This window comes from Thermobia domestica, chromosome 1 (genome assembly GCF_964235325.1).
Source record: "Thermobia domestica chromosome 1, izTheDome1.hap1.1, whole genome shotgun sequence".
Classification (NCBI taxonomy): Eukaryota; Metazoa; Arthropoda; class Insecta; order Zygentoma; family Lepismatidae; genus Thermobia; species Thermobia domestica.
The window spans coordinates 252,052,605-252,069,802 of NC_137454.1; the positions used below are offsets into that span (position 1 = coordinate 252,052,605).

The 17,198-nt window shown below is 35.1% G+C and overlaps 1 protein-coding gene across 1 annotated transcript in view; it reads left to right on the plus strand.

Annotated features, from left to right (window-relative positions):
• The first annotated feature begins 325 nt into the window (after nt 1-325).
• Nucleotides 326-17,198, plus strand: part of LOC145695116 (zinc transporter ZIP1-like) — a 269,278-nt gene continuing 252,405 nt past the window's right edge. Inside the window, exon 1 of the mRNA XM_081772035.1 lies at nt 326-1,777. Within this exon, the coding sequence (XP_081628161.1) occupies nt 586-1,777 (1,192 nt within the window). The 5' untranslated portion in view covers nt 326-585. The remainder of the gene's footprint in view (nt 1,778-17,198) is intronic.

Below are 17,198 nucleotides of genomic sequence, written 5' to 3' on the forward strand. Positions count from 1 at the left end.
TATAAGTAGGTTGCTAATTCGTAGAAGTTATTACAGCGTACTTCCCCTCCTCTTGTATTGCCGATTGTTTTGATTTACTTCTTAGTTCAAACATTCTTTGTAGTTGTCACTGGGGAACACCGTAATGTCGTCGGAGAAGATGAATCATATAGGATGGAAATATTAGTTAAGATGATTAGAAGTGTGTATGTTTCTGCTGTTACCTGAGCTAGCCAACCAGGTACGGCAACAGCGCATGACCGTGACGTCACACTTTCCAATTCAATATGTCAGAATCCTCCAAGACGAAGTGGATGGCGGCTTCGTTCGAAGGCTCAGTTGCGTTACGTACTCCGAATAGTACATATAGAGGCGGGAACTGCTTTTCGCCCTGCCGTAGCGCGTGTTCCCCCTCTTCTCTTTTATTTTTTTAACTATTCGTATTACGAAGCTTTTTTTTTTCTAGTCTCAACTCTTAGAACTAAGAGAATCCAATCCAAGAATGTCTCAATGATTCCATATCGTATATAGGACTGTTTTTGATAATTTGTTTTCTCTTTAATTTTTGTGAATATAATTCTGAAATTTCAAAAACAGAAATAAAAAATGACTCAGGAACATTCGGAAGATCACCAAATGCAGGACAACACCGCAGACTTAATTGCGGCTAAAGTAGTGTCAATGTTTGTGCTTGGTTTAGTGTCTTTTGTTTTGGGTATTTTACCTGTCAAATTAGCCACGTGGTTGAAGTGGAATCGTAGTGGTATTGAAAGCAAAAATACTCGTCTTGTGTTGTCGCTCTTATTGTGTTTTGGAGGTGGTGTTCTCTTGTATACTACTTTTTTGCATTTGCAACCAGAAGTGCGGGAAGCTATGTCCGCATTGGTGCGAAAAGGTGACATTGCTGATTCTAGTATACATCTCAGTGAATTAATTTTCTGTTGTGGATTTTTCTTTGTGTATCTCGTAGAGGAAATTGTGCATCTTTTCTTAGACTCAAGCCACGAAGAGGAAGAAGAAGCTGTGCTTCATAGAACAATGAGTATTAGGAAATGCACAAAACCACCCTCCGGCACTTTAATTCCCAGAGTAAGTCTTAGTTCCCGTGGGGAAATAAGTAGTGTCTCCACTCAAGGTTTGTTTAACTCAACATCAACCCTTGGAGGCAAAGCATCTCCCTTGGATATTGAACATGGATTATCTCCTGGGCCATTTTTTATGAATGGCCACCTTACCAATAACAGTGACAGTGGAAGAGATAGTGCAAGCAGTAGTTACAATGGGCCTTTACATAATGGACATTCTCATGCTGTTCCATACGGGAGCATGAAGAGTGACTCTTTAGCAGCTTCTTTGCGAGGTCTTCTTGCGGTGCTTGCCCTCTCATTCCACGCTGTCTTCGAAGGACTTGCTGTAGGTCTGGAAACCCAGGTTGCTAATGTGTGGTACTTGTTTGCGGCCATTGCCACCCATAAATTTGTTATTGCGTTTTGTGTGGGGATCGAATTAGTGACTTCAAGAACAAGAATGTGTTTACTTATGATTTATGTGGCCACATTTGCTGCTGTATCACCTCTTGGGATTGGAATTGGCATTGCTGTTACCAATAATTCTGATGCCGAAGGAGCATCTTCAATGCTTGTCACTGTAGTGCTGCAGGGGATGGCTGCTGGAACTCTTATTTATGTTGTTTTCTTCGAAGTTCTGCAAAGAGAAAGAGCGAAAACCCAATCTGGATTCTTCCAGCTCCTTGCTATTATGGTTGGATTTGGTATTATGTTTGGACTACAGTTTATCAGTAAGTACATAATACTATTTTTTTTCCATTTTTGTGGTTAGAAATACAATAGTGGCATGCACTGTATAATAGTCGTTTGATAAAAGTTCTTGACACCAACCGTAAAGTGTGTTGACAAAACTGAAAAATACAAGAAAGTTAAGATATTCTGAAAAGGAAGTTTCTATTTTTGTTTTTACTAAAAAATGGAAAATTCGGACTCAACTGAAGTTCACATGGGCGATATTTACAAAAAAATCGTGAAACAAAATTTTCATTTTCTTATTTATTGTTACTACCAATTTTCCATTCATTATATGAATCTGTACTGGAAGTCAAAAAGAATATCGTCTCTATTATGGTACTTTCTAAGTACTCGACGGCTATAAGCCTATACTTCGATACTGTACCATACGTCTCCATTGTCTAAAGAAAAAACTGCAAATCAACTAAGACTGACTTTTAAGATCAAGATAGAGATGAATAATTTGTATTTTGGTGATGTAAGAAAGTAAGGTCAGCACGTCTCAAATCTTTTACGTTATCATTATCATTTCTAGATTTTAGAGCCGCGTTTTCCTTCGTATTGGCACAATCAATCCCGCAATTAACTACTAAGTTCTAATCGAGTGTGCGAACCAGTTCGTTATAGTGAGTCGATTTCCGGTAAAGATTCAATGTCCATTGGTCTGTGAGAGTGCTCATGGCATGTAAGAAAGCAATTAAATATACAAGCAATTCCTCCACTGGAACTGAAACATTTATTCTTTAGTATGGACAGCAAATTCCTGTTGATACATTGAATGGGAAAGGGGGAGGTTATGATCAATATTTGTGCGTGTGTCACGCACATACGTTGCTCTTATATATTACCACAGATTGTGAATACCTGATATTATTACTATGCATTTGAAAATACATATATTGTTGGAACTTCTTCCTTTTTTCTATTATTCTATCAAATACTATTAATCGAAAATAGTATCGCAATTTTAGAGATAAATAGTGATCTATGCTTCTGAATTGTTCCATAACAGTTTTTTTTCTCTTATTGAAAGAAAGGTGAATGCACGATTTCAATTTCATATCGACAATACATAGTAAGTTATGGCTGCAATACACATTAACGTGAAACAGACGCCAATAGTGTTCTTCTCGGACCTGAACGCTTGTTTAGGTGCATTAACATTCAATACTAGAAGTATAAAACTTCAATTAGAAAAAGGATACCATCGTAGTACTAGAATCTTTCCTTCATAACCAAGCTGTTTTACAAGGACGTAAAATAACAACTACAGTTCTCACCACAAGGCTGAAATGGAAAGTAGTTTTACTCATGAGTATACACCGTACAATGTACTACTTTTAAATTGCCAGCAATATTGTATGCCACACTTAACGAATCTTTCAGAGATCTCAACTTTCAGCTAATACCCTTTAGAAATGAATAAACGCATGATTTTCAATAAATTGCAATGAATTATTAACAAACGTCCTACAATATCTTAGTTGTAAGTTACATTTAGACGTAACATGATTGAATTCGATTGATTTAAAGTACCGAGGTTATGTGAGAAAATGAAATCTTTCAGTTTAATGTCCCACAATTATGTTCGTTAGGCTAAGGGTCACGGATGATTAAGGGAAGTGAATAATGCTGGAAGCATTAGTGGAATGAGAATTTGAGAGAAAATGGGAGTACCCTAGGAAACCCACGGACAATATACTGTCCACTATAACCCAGGTTATATGATATGGAATCTATTGTTTAAAATATGATCCGAACTACTGGAAGAGCTCCCTTGTGCTAAGAGCTTAGCGTACGCACTTTTGGCGTAAGTGACCCGGGTTCGATTCCCGGTGGAAGCTCATGTGGTTCGAGTTCAACGTTAGGCTGTAAATCAACGTCTCATATAACCTCGCTGCTGAAAGGGACGCTAAATTAAAAATCGTTTCATCATCATTAAACTACTCGAGTTTGTATCCAAACCAAACACCCCCACCGGAAATCGAACTCATGACCATGCGCGTTAGCCATTCGGCCCCGAGAAGACGCACAAGTATAATACAAGAAGTATAGTTAATACTAAACAATGATTGATAGTTTTTGGATCAAAAGATTGATTTTGGATCTCAATCAAAAATTTTCTTGCGGACCTTATATCTGGAGAGCTACATATAATGTAGCCAAACCCAAACTACCACTTATCTCAGTAAGATGTGCTTATTCCGTTAAAAAAAAAAAAAAAAAAAAAAAACGAAAACTCGATTTAGGGGCCGTTCAGAAAGTAATGATTGGCCAAGATCGCAATGTTCTGATTCATTTTTTTGATCATTCCTAAAATTGTTGGCCAAGATCGCAATCTTTTAATCCATTTTTTAGATCATTTCTAAAATTCTTGTTATTGTGTATTACTTTTTATACTAAACTTCGAAGTGTAGAGTCTATCTAAGAAAAAAAAATCAGTATTAAAAATTTGTCTTCTGCGTAATGTACCGTTATTCTTACGGCCATGTAAATATTATGTCATGAAAATCATAGTAATTTCCTATACTATTTCATACATAGTAAGTTACATACAGATCAAATGTAGGTTTCGTTAAAAAAGTTTCGAAGCAATTCCTTCCAATAATACCGTGTTCTTCCACATATTCTACAAGAATACTAGTAAGCAGCCAAGTTCGAATAACCTCGAACGATGGAGGAGAAACAGAAATGACTTCGTCTAATCAATATCTTGAGGGGTCATTGAATTCATGGCAGTGGTCTCTAACAACAGCACATCTTCCTCTTTTACACAGAAGTCCATTTATTTCCCACAGTTATGAGTAATCTGAATATACATATACTGTAGCAATTGTGTAATAAGTTGGGTTACTGTAAGAATAGTGGATAAATCTGACTTAAGCTGTTCGGGAAAGAAAGATATATATTTCATTTCTGTGACAATTGCATAAAGAACGATTGGTAAAATTCAAATGCGAAATTAAAGAAATAAAAAATAATTTACGTGTTATGTACTCGTAATTAAAGAACATGCATAATATTACGGAGAACATATTTTTTAATATGATACTTTTATTAGCCATGTAGTTGTTAGTAATTTTCTCATTATTTTCAACTCTGAGGCTACATAAGACGTTGACCAATAGTTTACGACGAAATTCGTCCTCTTTAAACTTCCACCGAGAATCGAACCTGGGTTTCCCATTCAAAACAAAAGGACGGTCCATTCAGCAAGGAGAGGGCTATACCTGTTACTGTTGTAGCATCGATTTAGGTAACCATAGCTATGCTAGACTGAAAACTATTGAAAAATGTGAAACGAATCAATAAAGTGAAAAATATGTTTCAGGATGACAAAAGAAAATCAAATAAGAAACATGCCCTTCATTTGATTTTGATTTTACGCATAACTTAGGAACCAAAGGTATCTCACAAGCTTGTATAGTAGACCAAGGTTACAACCATGTCAAATTTGATTCAGATCGAATGAAAGATGAAAATGTTGAACAATATTTAATTTTTTAACCATTAGATATTCATATGCCATACATTATAACCAGATTACATTGATATATTGTAAGCGTGAATATATTGAATATATTTTAGATATGAATATATACTAAAACCAAATTAGGTGCATTGAGTCTGTTTGTTTCAATTAACCTTGAGATATATATATATATATGGAAGCTATTTAAGAACGTAGCTTCATAGGCTAGAAGATATTGAAACCACAATGACTTGTACCGGGAATCAAACTAAAACCTCTCACATTAAAGGAGAAAACGCTAATGATTTAGCCAAGAGTGAGCAAAATTTAGGATCAAGTAATACACATAGAAAAACCACAGGTAGTTAATTTTCTGAAATATTTACATGTAAATGCGGAAATCTCTGTCCAAGGTTGAGTTTGACAAGTGGATAACCACTGAAAAAGTAAAGTTCCTAGGTATTAGATTGGTTGTGGTTTTATGCTAGTAGAGAAAGTACACCAACAATACACTATTTTGAGATTACATTTGAACATTGTGATCAGCAAGATTAAAGCAGAAAATCATGAATTTTCAGGCCTTTCTGTTTATCGCAAGTTATATGAAACTAAGGAAAAGTAAGTTCTAATTCAACTTGATGCAGTAACTTCTGATTTTCTACTAATGAACAAGATTGCTGTTGATTTAATTTTGGTAATTGTAAATATACGTAAGTAACTTTTGGTAGTAATGAAATCCTGGAACGTTTGCGTAGGAACTTTAAATTTACTTCTTATAATTGTACGATCAATGACGATATTTTCTATAAAGAAATCATATAATCTTTTGATTCAAATATTATTTTGTGTATACAGTTCCTTTAATTCATATACGACAATTTGGATACAACAGGAAAGAGAAAAATCCACTGTAGTTTGACCCTAAATACAAACAATTGAATTTCTAAAATTTGTTAGCTGAACTGTTAAAATATCCTTTCTTTTGCCATTAACAACATCAAGAAAAAAACAATAGGATCAGATATATCCTTCGCTAGCCTCTCTCTCTCTCTGCCTTGAAAATTGAGATGTACTCTTCGTACAAGAATGAAATTTTATTTTACTGAAAAGCAAAATTTAAAAGCGTCAATGAATTCTTTCTTCTCCTCAAAATCCATGTTATGAACACCATAATAGAGGAAAATTCTTCAGAAAAGAGGTAAATAAACAGTGTTATTCCCTTATTGAAATATATCTACAGACACAATCAAGTCTAAATTTTTCTACGGTTCTACAAACCAACTTATTTGGTAATATAAAATCCAATAATTTGCAGCGAAAATTGCAAGAAACTAAGTTATGTAAATGGAAAGCTTTCGCGAATGTCAAAATATAAAAGAATATGTTTCAGTTATACGAAATCAATATAGCAAACGCATGTGAGAGGAAGATTTTAGTTCTCTTTTCTTTCTTTACTCGGCATGGGTGTCAGCAGAATTTTTCGCGAAAAGAAAAAAATGATTTAGGTTGTGGCAAATAAGGTTCAATTCAGTATAGGGGTAGGATAGAACGTGAAAGGAGTAACCCAAGGCCTGATTTCTATGGCACCATCCTCGTATTCACGGAATAGTTTCAGCAAAAATTCAAAAGGTTTTGAATTTTGTTGAAAGCCTAGAATAATATAACAAATATTTTTACAACAGAACTTGCAAATAAAAAGAAATGAAGAAAATGTTGGACAATTAAATTTAGAAAACATTTCTCGTACTGTAAACTTAATTCAATTTACTAATTCACTTATAATTCCATGAAGGGATCACAATCTCATCTTGCTCTCCCTTGCGAACGTCTGCGCTATTCGGCGAACGAGTGAGAAGGAGTGAGTGTCACCGTGGACTCTGGTGAAAGCAAAAGCTTTACAACTTTACCAGAGTTGTGCCACATGGTGTCGCTACTGTCAGTATTAAACTTACAGTTCTAGTTTAATTGCAATAGAGGTGATGTTATATACCCTAATAACAATAGATAAATTAGTTAGGAGTAGGTTGGAATTGAGACATTTGTTGAGGAATTATATCTTAAATATTACATTCATCATCAATAATTTTAGAATCGAGGAAGAGTTATATTTAACTCTTATTGGAGATAGACTCAAAATTTACTACATGAAATTCTATTTTTATATAGAAATATGAATTAATAATAAACTCCCTCGTGGCTATTTGGTTAGCATATGCGCCTTAATCACGATAGAACTGGGTTGATTCACATTGAGAACTCATGCAGTTCGAATCTTACTTTAAATTGTATGATGTACAAATGACTGGTGTAATCGAAAACGCTCCATCACTTTAGATTGAAAATAACATATTTCCAACAACTTTCCTCTCTTTTAATTTTTTTTTTCATGTCTTACAACAAAGATACCCTATGGGCCCCGACTTTTGTTACACCTAGTTTATAAAAATGAAATGTAAAGTGTTTGACGACTAACTCTTCGTAGATAGCTGAACTGATTTTGGTGATTTTTGGCATATGAGTGGAACATAGCGTGACTTAGATATTTATCATATCAGTTTTTCCGAAGGGCTTATTCTAAGACGGTAGGAGGCCAAAATGTATACCAAAAATACAATTTCTCATGTGTGTATAAACTCATTAAAATTAAGGTGTTTGAAAATTTCCATTTTAAGGGGGCGCTATCTATGTAAATAAAAATGATTGTAACATGTTTGACGGCCAACTCCTGCTAGACTACTGCGCCGAATTTGACTATTTTTGGTATATGAGTGAATCTTTGTAAAGCTTGTATTACATTATTGGTATGGGAAGGGGTGATTTGAAAATAATCGAAAACGACCGATATTGTTGTGCAACCCATAGTTTTCTGGGTCGCTAAGATATATAGTGACACTCCGATGCCGTTTAAGTCCAAATTCATCCCCATCGATATTGGTTGAGGAGTGGGATGAGATGTAAATAATGATAATGACCGATATTGGTATGCAATCCATAGTTTTCTAAGTAGCTGATATAAATAATGACACCCCCAATGCATTTAAGTTCAAATTCATCTCGCATCAGTATGTAGGTGGGAAAGGAATAACATTTAGAAATAATCAAAAACTACCTATATTGATGTCGAAAATCCATCTTTTCCGGGGTCGTTGAGATGAATAGTGACACTTCCAATGACGTTCACCCTACATCGATATGGGCGGTGAGAATGTTTGAGGAATGAGGTGGGAAAGGGTGACATTACGAATTTTTATTATTACAATTTCATTGAAACGTGTAGACTAAGGAGGATGGGCTTCAAATATTCTTCATAAACATATTCTCCGCTTGGGAAGAATGGGCGAGCCATTAAGTAATATTTCTCAGATATTGAGTTGAGTTGAGTTGATTTTGGGTTTAACGTCCCCTTCAGCAGCGAGGCTATATAAGACGTGGACCTACTGATTAACATGGAATCCGAACCACATGAGCTCCCGCCGGGAATCGAACCCGGGCCTCCCACGCCAAAGGCGCGTACGCTAACCACTTAGCCACGGAGGAGCTCTTTCTCAGATATTGACATTATCAATGTCAATAGAATTGTTCCCCTATAGAAATCATTTGAAGCCGAAATAATAATAATGATATGAAATATTTGCAGTTTAACGTCCGACGATTATGTCCATTAGGCTAAGGGAGACGGATGATTAAGACAAGGGAATGATGATGGAAGAATTGATGGAATGAAATGTGAATGGAAATGTGAGTACTCCGAGAAAACTCACAGTCACGATGTTCTCCACCACAAACTTACTTCGCCAAGGATCGAACCAGGGACCCTACACGCCAGAGGTAAGCACTCTAGCACTGAGCCACCGTGTCTCAAGCTGAAATAGAACTAGAGTGAAGGTTGGTGCTTAAAATAACTTTTTGACCGTATCTTATCCGAGCAAAGCTAGAGGGAAACAACGTATAAAAGCTAGAGTGTTTTGTATATAAATCAAACAATACACATTTTATATATATGTGTGTGTTAAACCTATTGACTACAGTATGTAGATAGAAAAGGGATAATTTGAAACGAGCATGTTTAAATTTGCCTCAAGTTCAATAGGAGTTAAAATTATACAGATTATGTGTGTATTATGTACATACGCATCATTCTTCCTTCAAGTCGTTTCAGAAGGACTTACTGTCAACTTGGATTAAACTGCCAATTTCTTCAAAGTTTGAACACTGGGATAATTACTGATTTTAAAGTTATCTGTAGCTTTTGAAGATTAATACTAAAACAAGCAATGTATGTAGCTGTTGCAAGAGCCAGTATAATACAAATGCTAATTATTAAAAGATCTCACCTCTCCTTGATTAAGTGCAATAAACTTAACGAGTTGTTGACAACGACATTTCAAGTACAATATAAAGGCGTGAAGCGATATGTTTGCATGTAGTTCAGAAGTACATTGATGTTTATGTTGCTTGTTCATATCTCAGTTATGCAAGGCAATACGACTCATGAAATTCATTAAATGCAAATGGAAAATTGTAAAATGCCGGTTGTAATATTGTTGTATCAACAAACAAAACAATTTAATTTTTATTACTTTTCCTTTCAGTCTGGTTTTAATTTAAGTCTCTCGTTGTAACTTGAAGAGGAAATATTTTACTATTCAATTCAAATGTTTTGTATCTTTGCTATAAATATACGTTGATTTTTTGTTTTTATTATTATATGGTGACAAAAAAGTTACTCCCCTTTACGCACAGTCATATTCACAGAACTATTAACTTGTCTTTGAAAAGCCCTCTATTCATATCTATCATCATCATCATAGGCATTCTACCATTATTGGGAGGTCACTTGCGGCAACTGAGAAGTTTCTGTGCTCCACGATCTTCCGCTAACCTTTTCGTCTTCACCCACGATTTTTCTATTTTGATATCGTCCATCAATTGCAACCTCCTTGGTCCGGTTCCTGTCTTTCCTGCCACCATACCCTCTAGCACGTCCTTCATGATACAGTTCCTTCTTAGCCAATGTCTCAACCAGTTTCTCTCCCTCTTATCAATAATATATAAAACAGTTCTTTTCTCTCCCACCGTTTCTAACACCCTCTCATTCGTTTTTCGCACAACTGAACGAATTCTCTGCATTCTTCTCCACACTCATATTTCGAAAACTTTCAGTCACTTTTTGTCTTTTGTGCGCAATGTCCTTGTTTCTGACCTATATAATACAATAAACCACACGAAGATTTTTGTTAGTCTTTTTCTCAACTCTTTATTCAAGATCCCACAAAACAGATTTTTCTTTTTGCTAAATCTTATGTAGCCATTCCTATCCTTGCTTTTATTCGACGTTTACACTTCATATCATCACTAATAATACTATCGCAGGTATCGAAAACTAGTCACCTGTTCTATTTTATCCCCTACTACTACTACATTTGACACCGACCGCTTCGTTCCAATCACCATGGCTTTAGTCTCTCTAACATTTATTTTCATCACATGTTCTTCGCAGCTCTTCCTCAAGTTTTCTAACATCTTATTGATTATCTTTTCCGATTCCGCAACAAGCGCCATATCATCTACAACCCGTGTACACCTAATAATTCTATCTCGTACCGAAATGCCGTCTTCCTTGTGTACGTTATTTTTCACTATCTCTTCTAGATAGATATTAAATAATGTTGGCGAGAAATAGCAACCCTATCAAACTTCCCTTCCAATTGTACTCCCCTCTGTCATTTTCTCGCGTATTCTAATACTTACTTGTTGGTTCATATATAAGTTTCTTATGATTTGTCCACTCCAATCCCAGCTTTCTCTAGAACTTCCAACACTGTCCTAATACTGTACTAGACGCGTGATAACTCAACATAGAAAATGCTTAAAATTATTTTTCACTAGGTTTTATTCCATGTAGTCTTGTTCAAAAAATCGTAGCTATCCACCTATCTTTGAAAACTTTGTACTCTAACCAACAGTTTGAATTAAATCAAACAAGTATTGTTTTTCTTATGCAAATTGAGATCTTTATCTATAACCAATGTACCGGGATTTCCTACATGCTATTGCTGGGTGGCGACGTTTTTTCGAACACTGTACACAATACACTGCAAAATTGAAAGGAGTTAAAATGACAACTGTATGGAATAACTTAGAGAAATAGTATCATAGGGAAGAAAGTAATCTATATGTACTGACAAGTCCGATCATAATTCACCAGTGCAATAAAAAACAATCACAAAACAAGTTGTATTTGCGTTTTTGCATTTGCATACTTGTAGGTATGCTGATTTCATCTTACATGTATTTTCTTTTGTACAATATGTTGATACCGCAAATAAGATACGCCACATGTTAAAGAAATGATATCAAGTGAAAACAGGTTGAGACTACAACACAATGATGTTAGACTTATTGTGTGTACGAGTTCTAAATTCTTGAGCTAGTTTTCTTTTCCGCAGCTTTGGGATATAAACAAAGCATGACAAATAGGAGTACTAATTAGCACGATCGCACGTGCTTTCAAAGATTACAAACATGTTGTTGGCGGTCAAAAAGATTGGAGCAACACTTACTATTCATCCGGTCGAGTCGAGTCTTGCTGAAATCGGGCAACGACATTGAGAGTTACCTGAGGGTTCATAGCCATGACTTGTCCAAGGTAATTCTTCGAGTCTGAGGCAAGACCGTAATCATGGATGAAATATCGTATTTAATATACAGTTTTGTTGTTGCTTCTTGATGAACCAGAAGTCAAGGTTGTGTGAGATGTGGAGCCACAATTCAATGTGGAATATGAACCAACGTAAATACACTTATTTCACCTCACCCTGGAATCGAACACGAGATCATGAACGTGTTAAACGAAGAGCTGAATAACATAATATGCAGTCTTATTCTGACTATTCAGACGCTTGTCATTATCTTCAGGAGATATTGTAACTTGCTACGGTTGCAGTTTCAACTCTTGCGTATCTGACGTTGTAAAATGAAATGAAATGAAATCTTTTACGTTAGCGTTCCACGAGTTTGTACGTTAGACTAAGGGATGTGGATAATTAAGGCTAGGAGTGAATGATAATGGAAGAGTTGGTGGAATAAGAATGTAGAAGGAAACGAGAGTATTCCAAGAAAACCCACGGACACGATGTTGTCCACCACAAAATTACTTGGCCATGAATCGAACCTAAAACCCCACGTACCAAAGGTAAGCGCTCTACCACTGAGTCATCGTGCCCTAACCTGACGATGTAGTTGGCAATACCTAACCCATTTATTTTTCTTCAAATATTACCATTTTCTTACATTTTCACGAATTTTTCTTTTTCATAATCATTCATTTGGAGTCATTACTCGTTTCTTTTAGCCTACAAAACATTATCATTTACGTTAAATTGAAGATTTCGATTATTTTATTTTGTTGAAACTATTTATTTAAAAAGATAAAAAACAATGTAGTTTCAAACAAATTTGAATCAAACATGAACATGAGCTAATGTAAACTTTGAATTATCCAAATATAAAAGTTTTTTTTTTTTAATTTGAAGAAAAAGTGTTAACCTCTGGCTCTTTTTCAAAAAGAAAACGTGCTGAACTTGTCCCTAATCAGCTTGAAGTCTAATTGAGAATATGCTCACATTTGAATAAACATTTCTAACAATGTTGAAAGCACTTAATTCTTCCCTTTCTTATTGAAAAAAACAAATCCTAAAATTCTACTCAAATTCGCATAATTGTGAGCATTCTAAAATAATTTCAATTTCCTAACTTACGAATACAGTGATTAAGAGTTCATAAGCTGCACCTCTTCGTTATCATACAACTTTCCTACAGTACAATATTTATAAAATAAAGATAGACATTGGTATTTCTTTGCGTAAGACTTTACCTTCACCTGCTATGGTATGTTTTCATAATGTAGAATCTAGTTCATTCATATGACTAATAACGTACTTTTCTGATGACATAAAAAGAAACGAATGACGCTTTAATACGAATTACAAACATTTATGTCTCTAAGTCATAACCATAAGTATCACATGGCTGTGAAAAATGCTATAGTCAGTAGCTTCGTCATACATTTCTAAAGCTTTTAATGTCCAAACAATAGGATGCATAAAGTACATTTTGAAAACATGTAATCAAGAATGGGAACGCGAGATTCCATTCAGTTTCTTACTATTCAAAATTTCCTGCTCGTTATCTATGTACTATATGGACATGCTCACAAGCCGAAGAAAGAAATGCTAACGAAGGAACAGGGATTGTTAATCCTGTTAATCCTCTTCCTGAATAATCAGAGTTTCCTATCAATCTTTGGTCCTAATTTTTAGTAGCAAACGAGATAAATATATTAACCTTTATGAAATTATAATGGTTTGTAATTGAGAATAAAATGTTACCTTTGTGCTCTTAAGTATTATGTTGGTACAAATGAAATGTAAGTCCAGGTGTGCCATTTCAAAAGGCAAATAAGATGAAGACTAGAATACCTTGGTTAATCAAAATAGTCGCCATTTGCAACAGGGTTGGCTGGTTTAAACCAAGGTTTAAACCAGCTGTTTAAAAAAAAAAAAAAAAAAAAAAAAAAACAACTGGTTTAAACTAAAAAACGAAAAATGTTCGTAAAAGTGTAAGTGTTTGTAAAATCTTGATGAACACACATTTGTGGGTTATCACGTTTCACTCCCGTATATTATTCGTATTATATTGAGACCTAAATTTCCCATTCATTACTCAAAAAGATTATACTACAAAAGCAACTTTTTTTTTAAGTTTATAAATGTTTGTTTCGTGATTTTTTTGTAGTTGTTATTATTGTTATGTAATTGCAATCAAAGAACAATTCTAAATATTGTTTCGTTTCAATGTTTACTATTGATAAATTACATCGAAATGCCGTACTTTGTGTGTGTGTGGGGGGGGTCATACAGACCCCACGAGAGGCATTTAGTGAAATGATAAGTAGTTTTGGTATCTATTTATGTATAGATAAGTCTGAGCCAAAGTGGACTCAAATAATTCGTATCTTTATTCACTTTTCTTACTGATATGCAAATTAAATCGTTGTATTTCTTTAATTTGGACTAATAAAGGTTGTAGTGAACTAACTTGGACTAAATTAGTCCTTCTGTACTCCGTAGTACTTTGAAATTGTTCATATGTAATTCTGTATAATAGTTTCACTTGTGCAACTGTTTATCTTTTTGTCCTGAAATTACTCTTGACAGTCATATTAAGAAGCATGTAAAGATCAGTACAACGTATTTTTATCAGGATTCCTTTGTGAGTGAGTCGGCAGACGTATCGCATTTGTGGCCAATTAGTCCTGGTTCCGAGTTCAAATGGAGGACAATTTCTCTCGGATGTAACTCGAGAAGCGGTTTTTATTCAGCTTTAAGCTTATATGACCCCTTCCAGCATAACCCGGTTGTTGCATAATAACATCAAGGCGAAACAAACTTATTTCTGTCCATATATGATATGAATATATAGAGCAAATTATTTAAACCAAACAAACCTGGTTTAAACAAAAAAAAAAAAACTTTATTTTTGGTTTTTTCAATAAAAACCATGGTTTTTGCCAACCCTGGTTTGCAACCACACACTTTTACCATCGCTCAGCCAACAATTGAAATCCGGGTGAAAGAAATCTTGAGTCTGCGATCCGAACCAGACCTCCACCGCACGTTACTCCGCCGAAACCCCATGAAAAATTTTGCCTTACATGAAGTGATTGAATCTATTGTAGGATGGAAAGACATCAGAAGAATACGGAGGGATGTGTGTGAAGAACGGTTTCATATTGCAAAATATGGGCTTAAATTGCTGTGCAACATGAGAACACGATGTCTGTCATACAAGAGCGCCGATCCTGGGGGGCAGGTGGGCCCAGGCCCCGCCAAAGCTGATTTGAATGCAATTTGTCTTAAAATCCTCATATATATACCTTCTGCATCTGAATGCCCCCTCCCCAAATTTACAGAGAAATCGGCGCCCTTGCTGTCATATTTGGAAAGAGGAAATAATTGGACGGAGACAGATCTGCTGAATGTGGTAGGTGGAATTGTCACACAAAAGTGAACGTTTCCACTGCTCGCTGTCGATGCATCTTCCGCAAGCAGCAACACATCTTTCGAGATGCCTCTTTCTTTGATAGCATTCCGTAACTTTTCAGAATGTTTCTGTAATGTGTTCCCGTGACTTTAGCCCCATTTTTATAAGTAAAAGGTCAAATTCACATTACCCGTAGCCACACGTACTTCATTCCACCATTTCATTAGAATTATCGTGATCTCCCTTATCCTCTGTGCCTAAACGTGGGACGTTAAACGAGAAATTTCATTTCGTTTCCAAATCTTAACTTCGATCTTTTACATCTGTTAGTATTGTTCTATAATATACTGTAAAAATCATTCTGTACTGCTTACTCGTCAAAATTTTAATTAACATCTTCAATTTTAAAATATATAATCGAATATTTGGTCAATATAAAGTCCTTAGAAACATAGGTAAGAGCAAGTATGTACGTTATCAACTTTGCCCACTACAGAAACTTAGAATATCAGAGCTTACTGTGTTCTCTCCAATCTCTTCCGAAATTTAGCATAAAATAATAATACTTGTACACTGTTCGATTCAATTATCAAGTCATTTAAATACGTACATTCATTCATAGCCAAATGCTTAGCGTACGTGCTGCTGAAGCATATACAGGGTGTTTCAAAACAACACCGACAACGTTTAGGAGATGATTCCTGACACCAAGATAAGATAAAAAGTATAGATCAACCTGGGTGCACAAATGCTTCCTTTCGGAGTTATAGGCTGCCGAAAACTTGAAAAAATGAACTTTAAAGGTCCGTAGCTCCAATACTATGGGACCTACCATAATCAGGTCAAGACTTCACATAGGAACTACAGTGAAACCTGTCTATGTTGGCCACCATCCGTTCCATTGAAAAGTGGCCAACTTACAGAAAATAAGTGTGATTGGTGTATTTTTAGAATAGAATTTCTAGTATTATTTGATTGTAAAATTTTAATAAGCAATACCACGACATCTACTTTTAAATAATGTATATTGAGTAATCATAACAATATACAGTACGAAAAAAAATACTACAGTATATTTAATATATGTACCTTTTTCTTCCTGAAAACTAGTCTGGTACACTGAATTATTCGGATGGAAAACACAATCACACAAACAACTATAAAATCGAAACATATTGATAGGTAGTTTATTGAATAGCACACTGAATTATTCAGATTGAAAACAAGAAAAGCAAAGTTATAAATTCAATGCAGTTTATATGTTGTTGTTTTTTCGGCAGTGACAAATATTTTCTGCAGATACCTTTCGAAAAGTAGCAGATCAGTTATTAATAACGAATTTATTCATTGTGGTTCATTCTAGACGTATGTCTTTTATTCTTTTTTGCACATATGAACATTATAATTTTGTAGTAACTATCTCTTCTTAATGAGCTACAAGTGTTTCTCTAGGAGCGAAAGACGTTTTGAGAAAGTCTTAAGGGAATTCATATCTCAAAACTTCCGCTACCTTTCGACAAGCAGTCACGTGCCAGTAAATGACAGTTGAGATGGTTAGCTTTAACCCTGAGAATTTTTCGGAATTACTAAAGCTCCCCACTGATGAAAGAAGCCGATATAGCTAATGGTTTTACCAAAACAGACAGGTTGAATAAATACGTACAACCATTTCCTGAATTCCTGTACGTGCTTTTTCTTATTCGCATCTTCCTTCAACACTCCTTTGTCAGGGTAGTATACGCTAGTGAAGAAAACGTCATTTCCGCTTCCTGTTCAGCTAGCTGGTTACAAACAAACCAGCTTTGAGCGGGTTTTATGAAGAAGTTTACATGGTACTCGCCTCTGAAAATTTGTTTCGTTTCCGGATATAACCATAACAGTTTTAGAGGTACATGAAATGC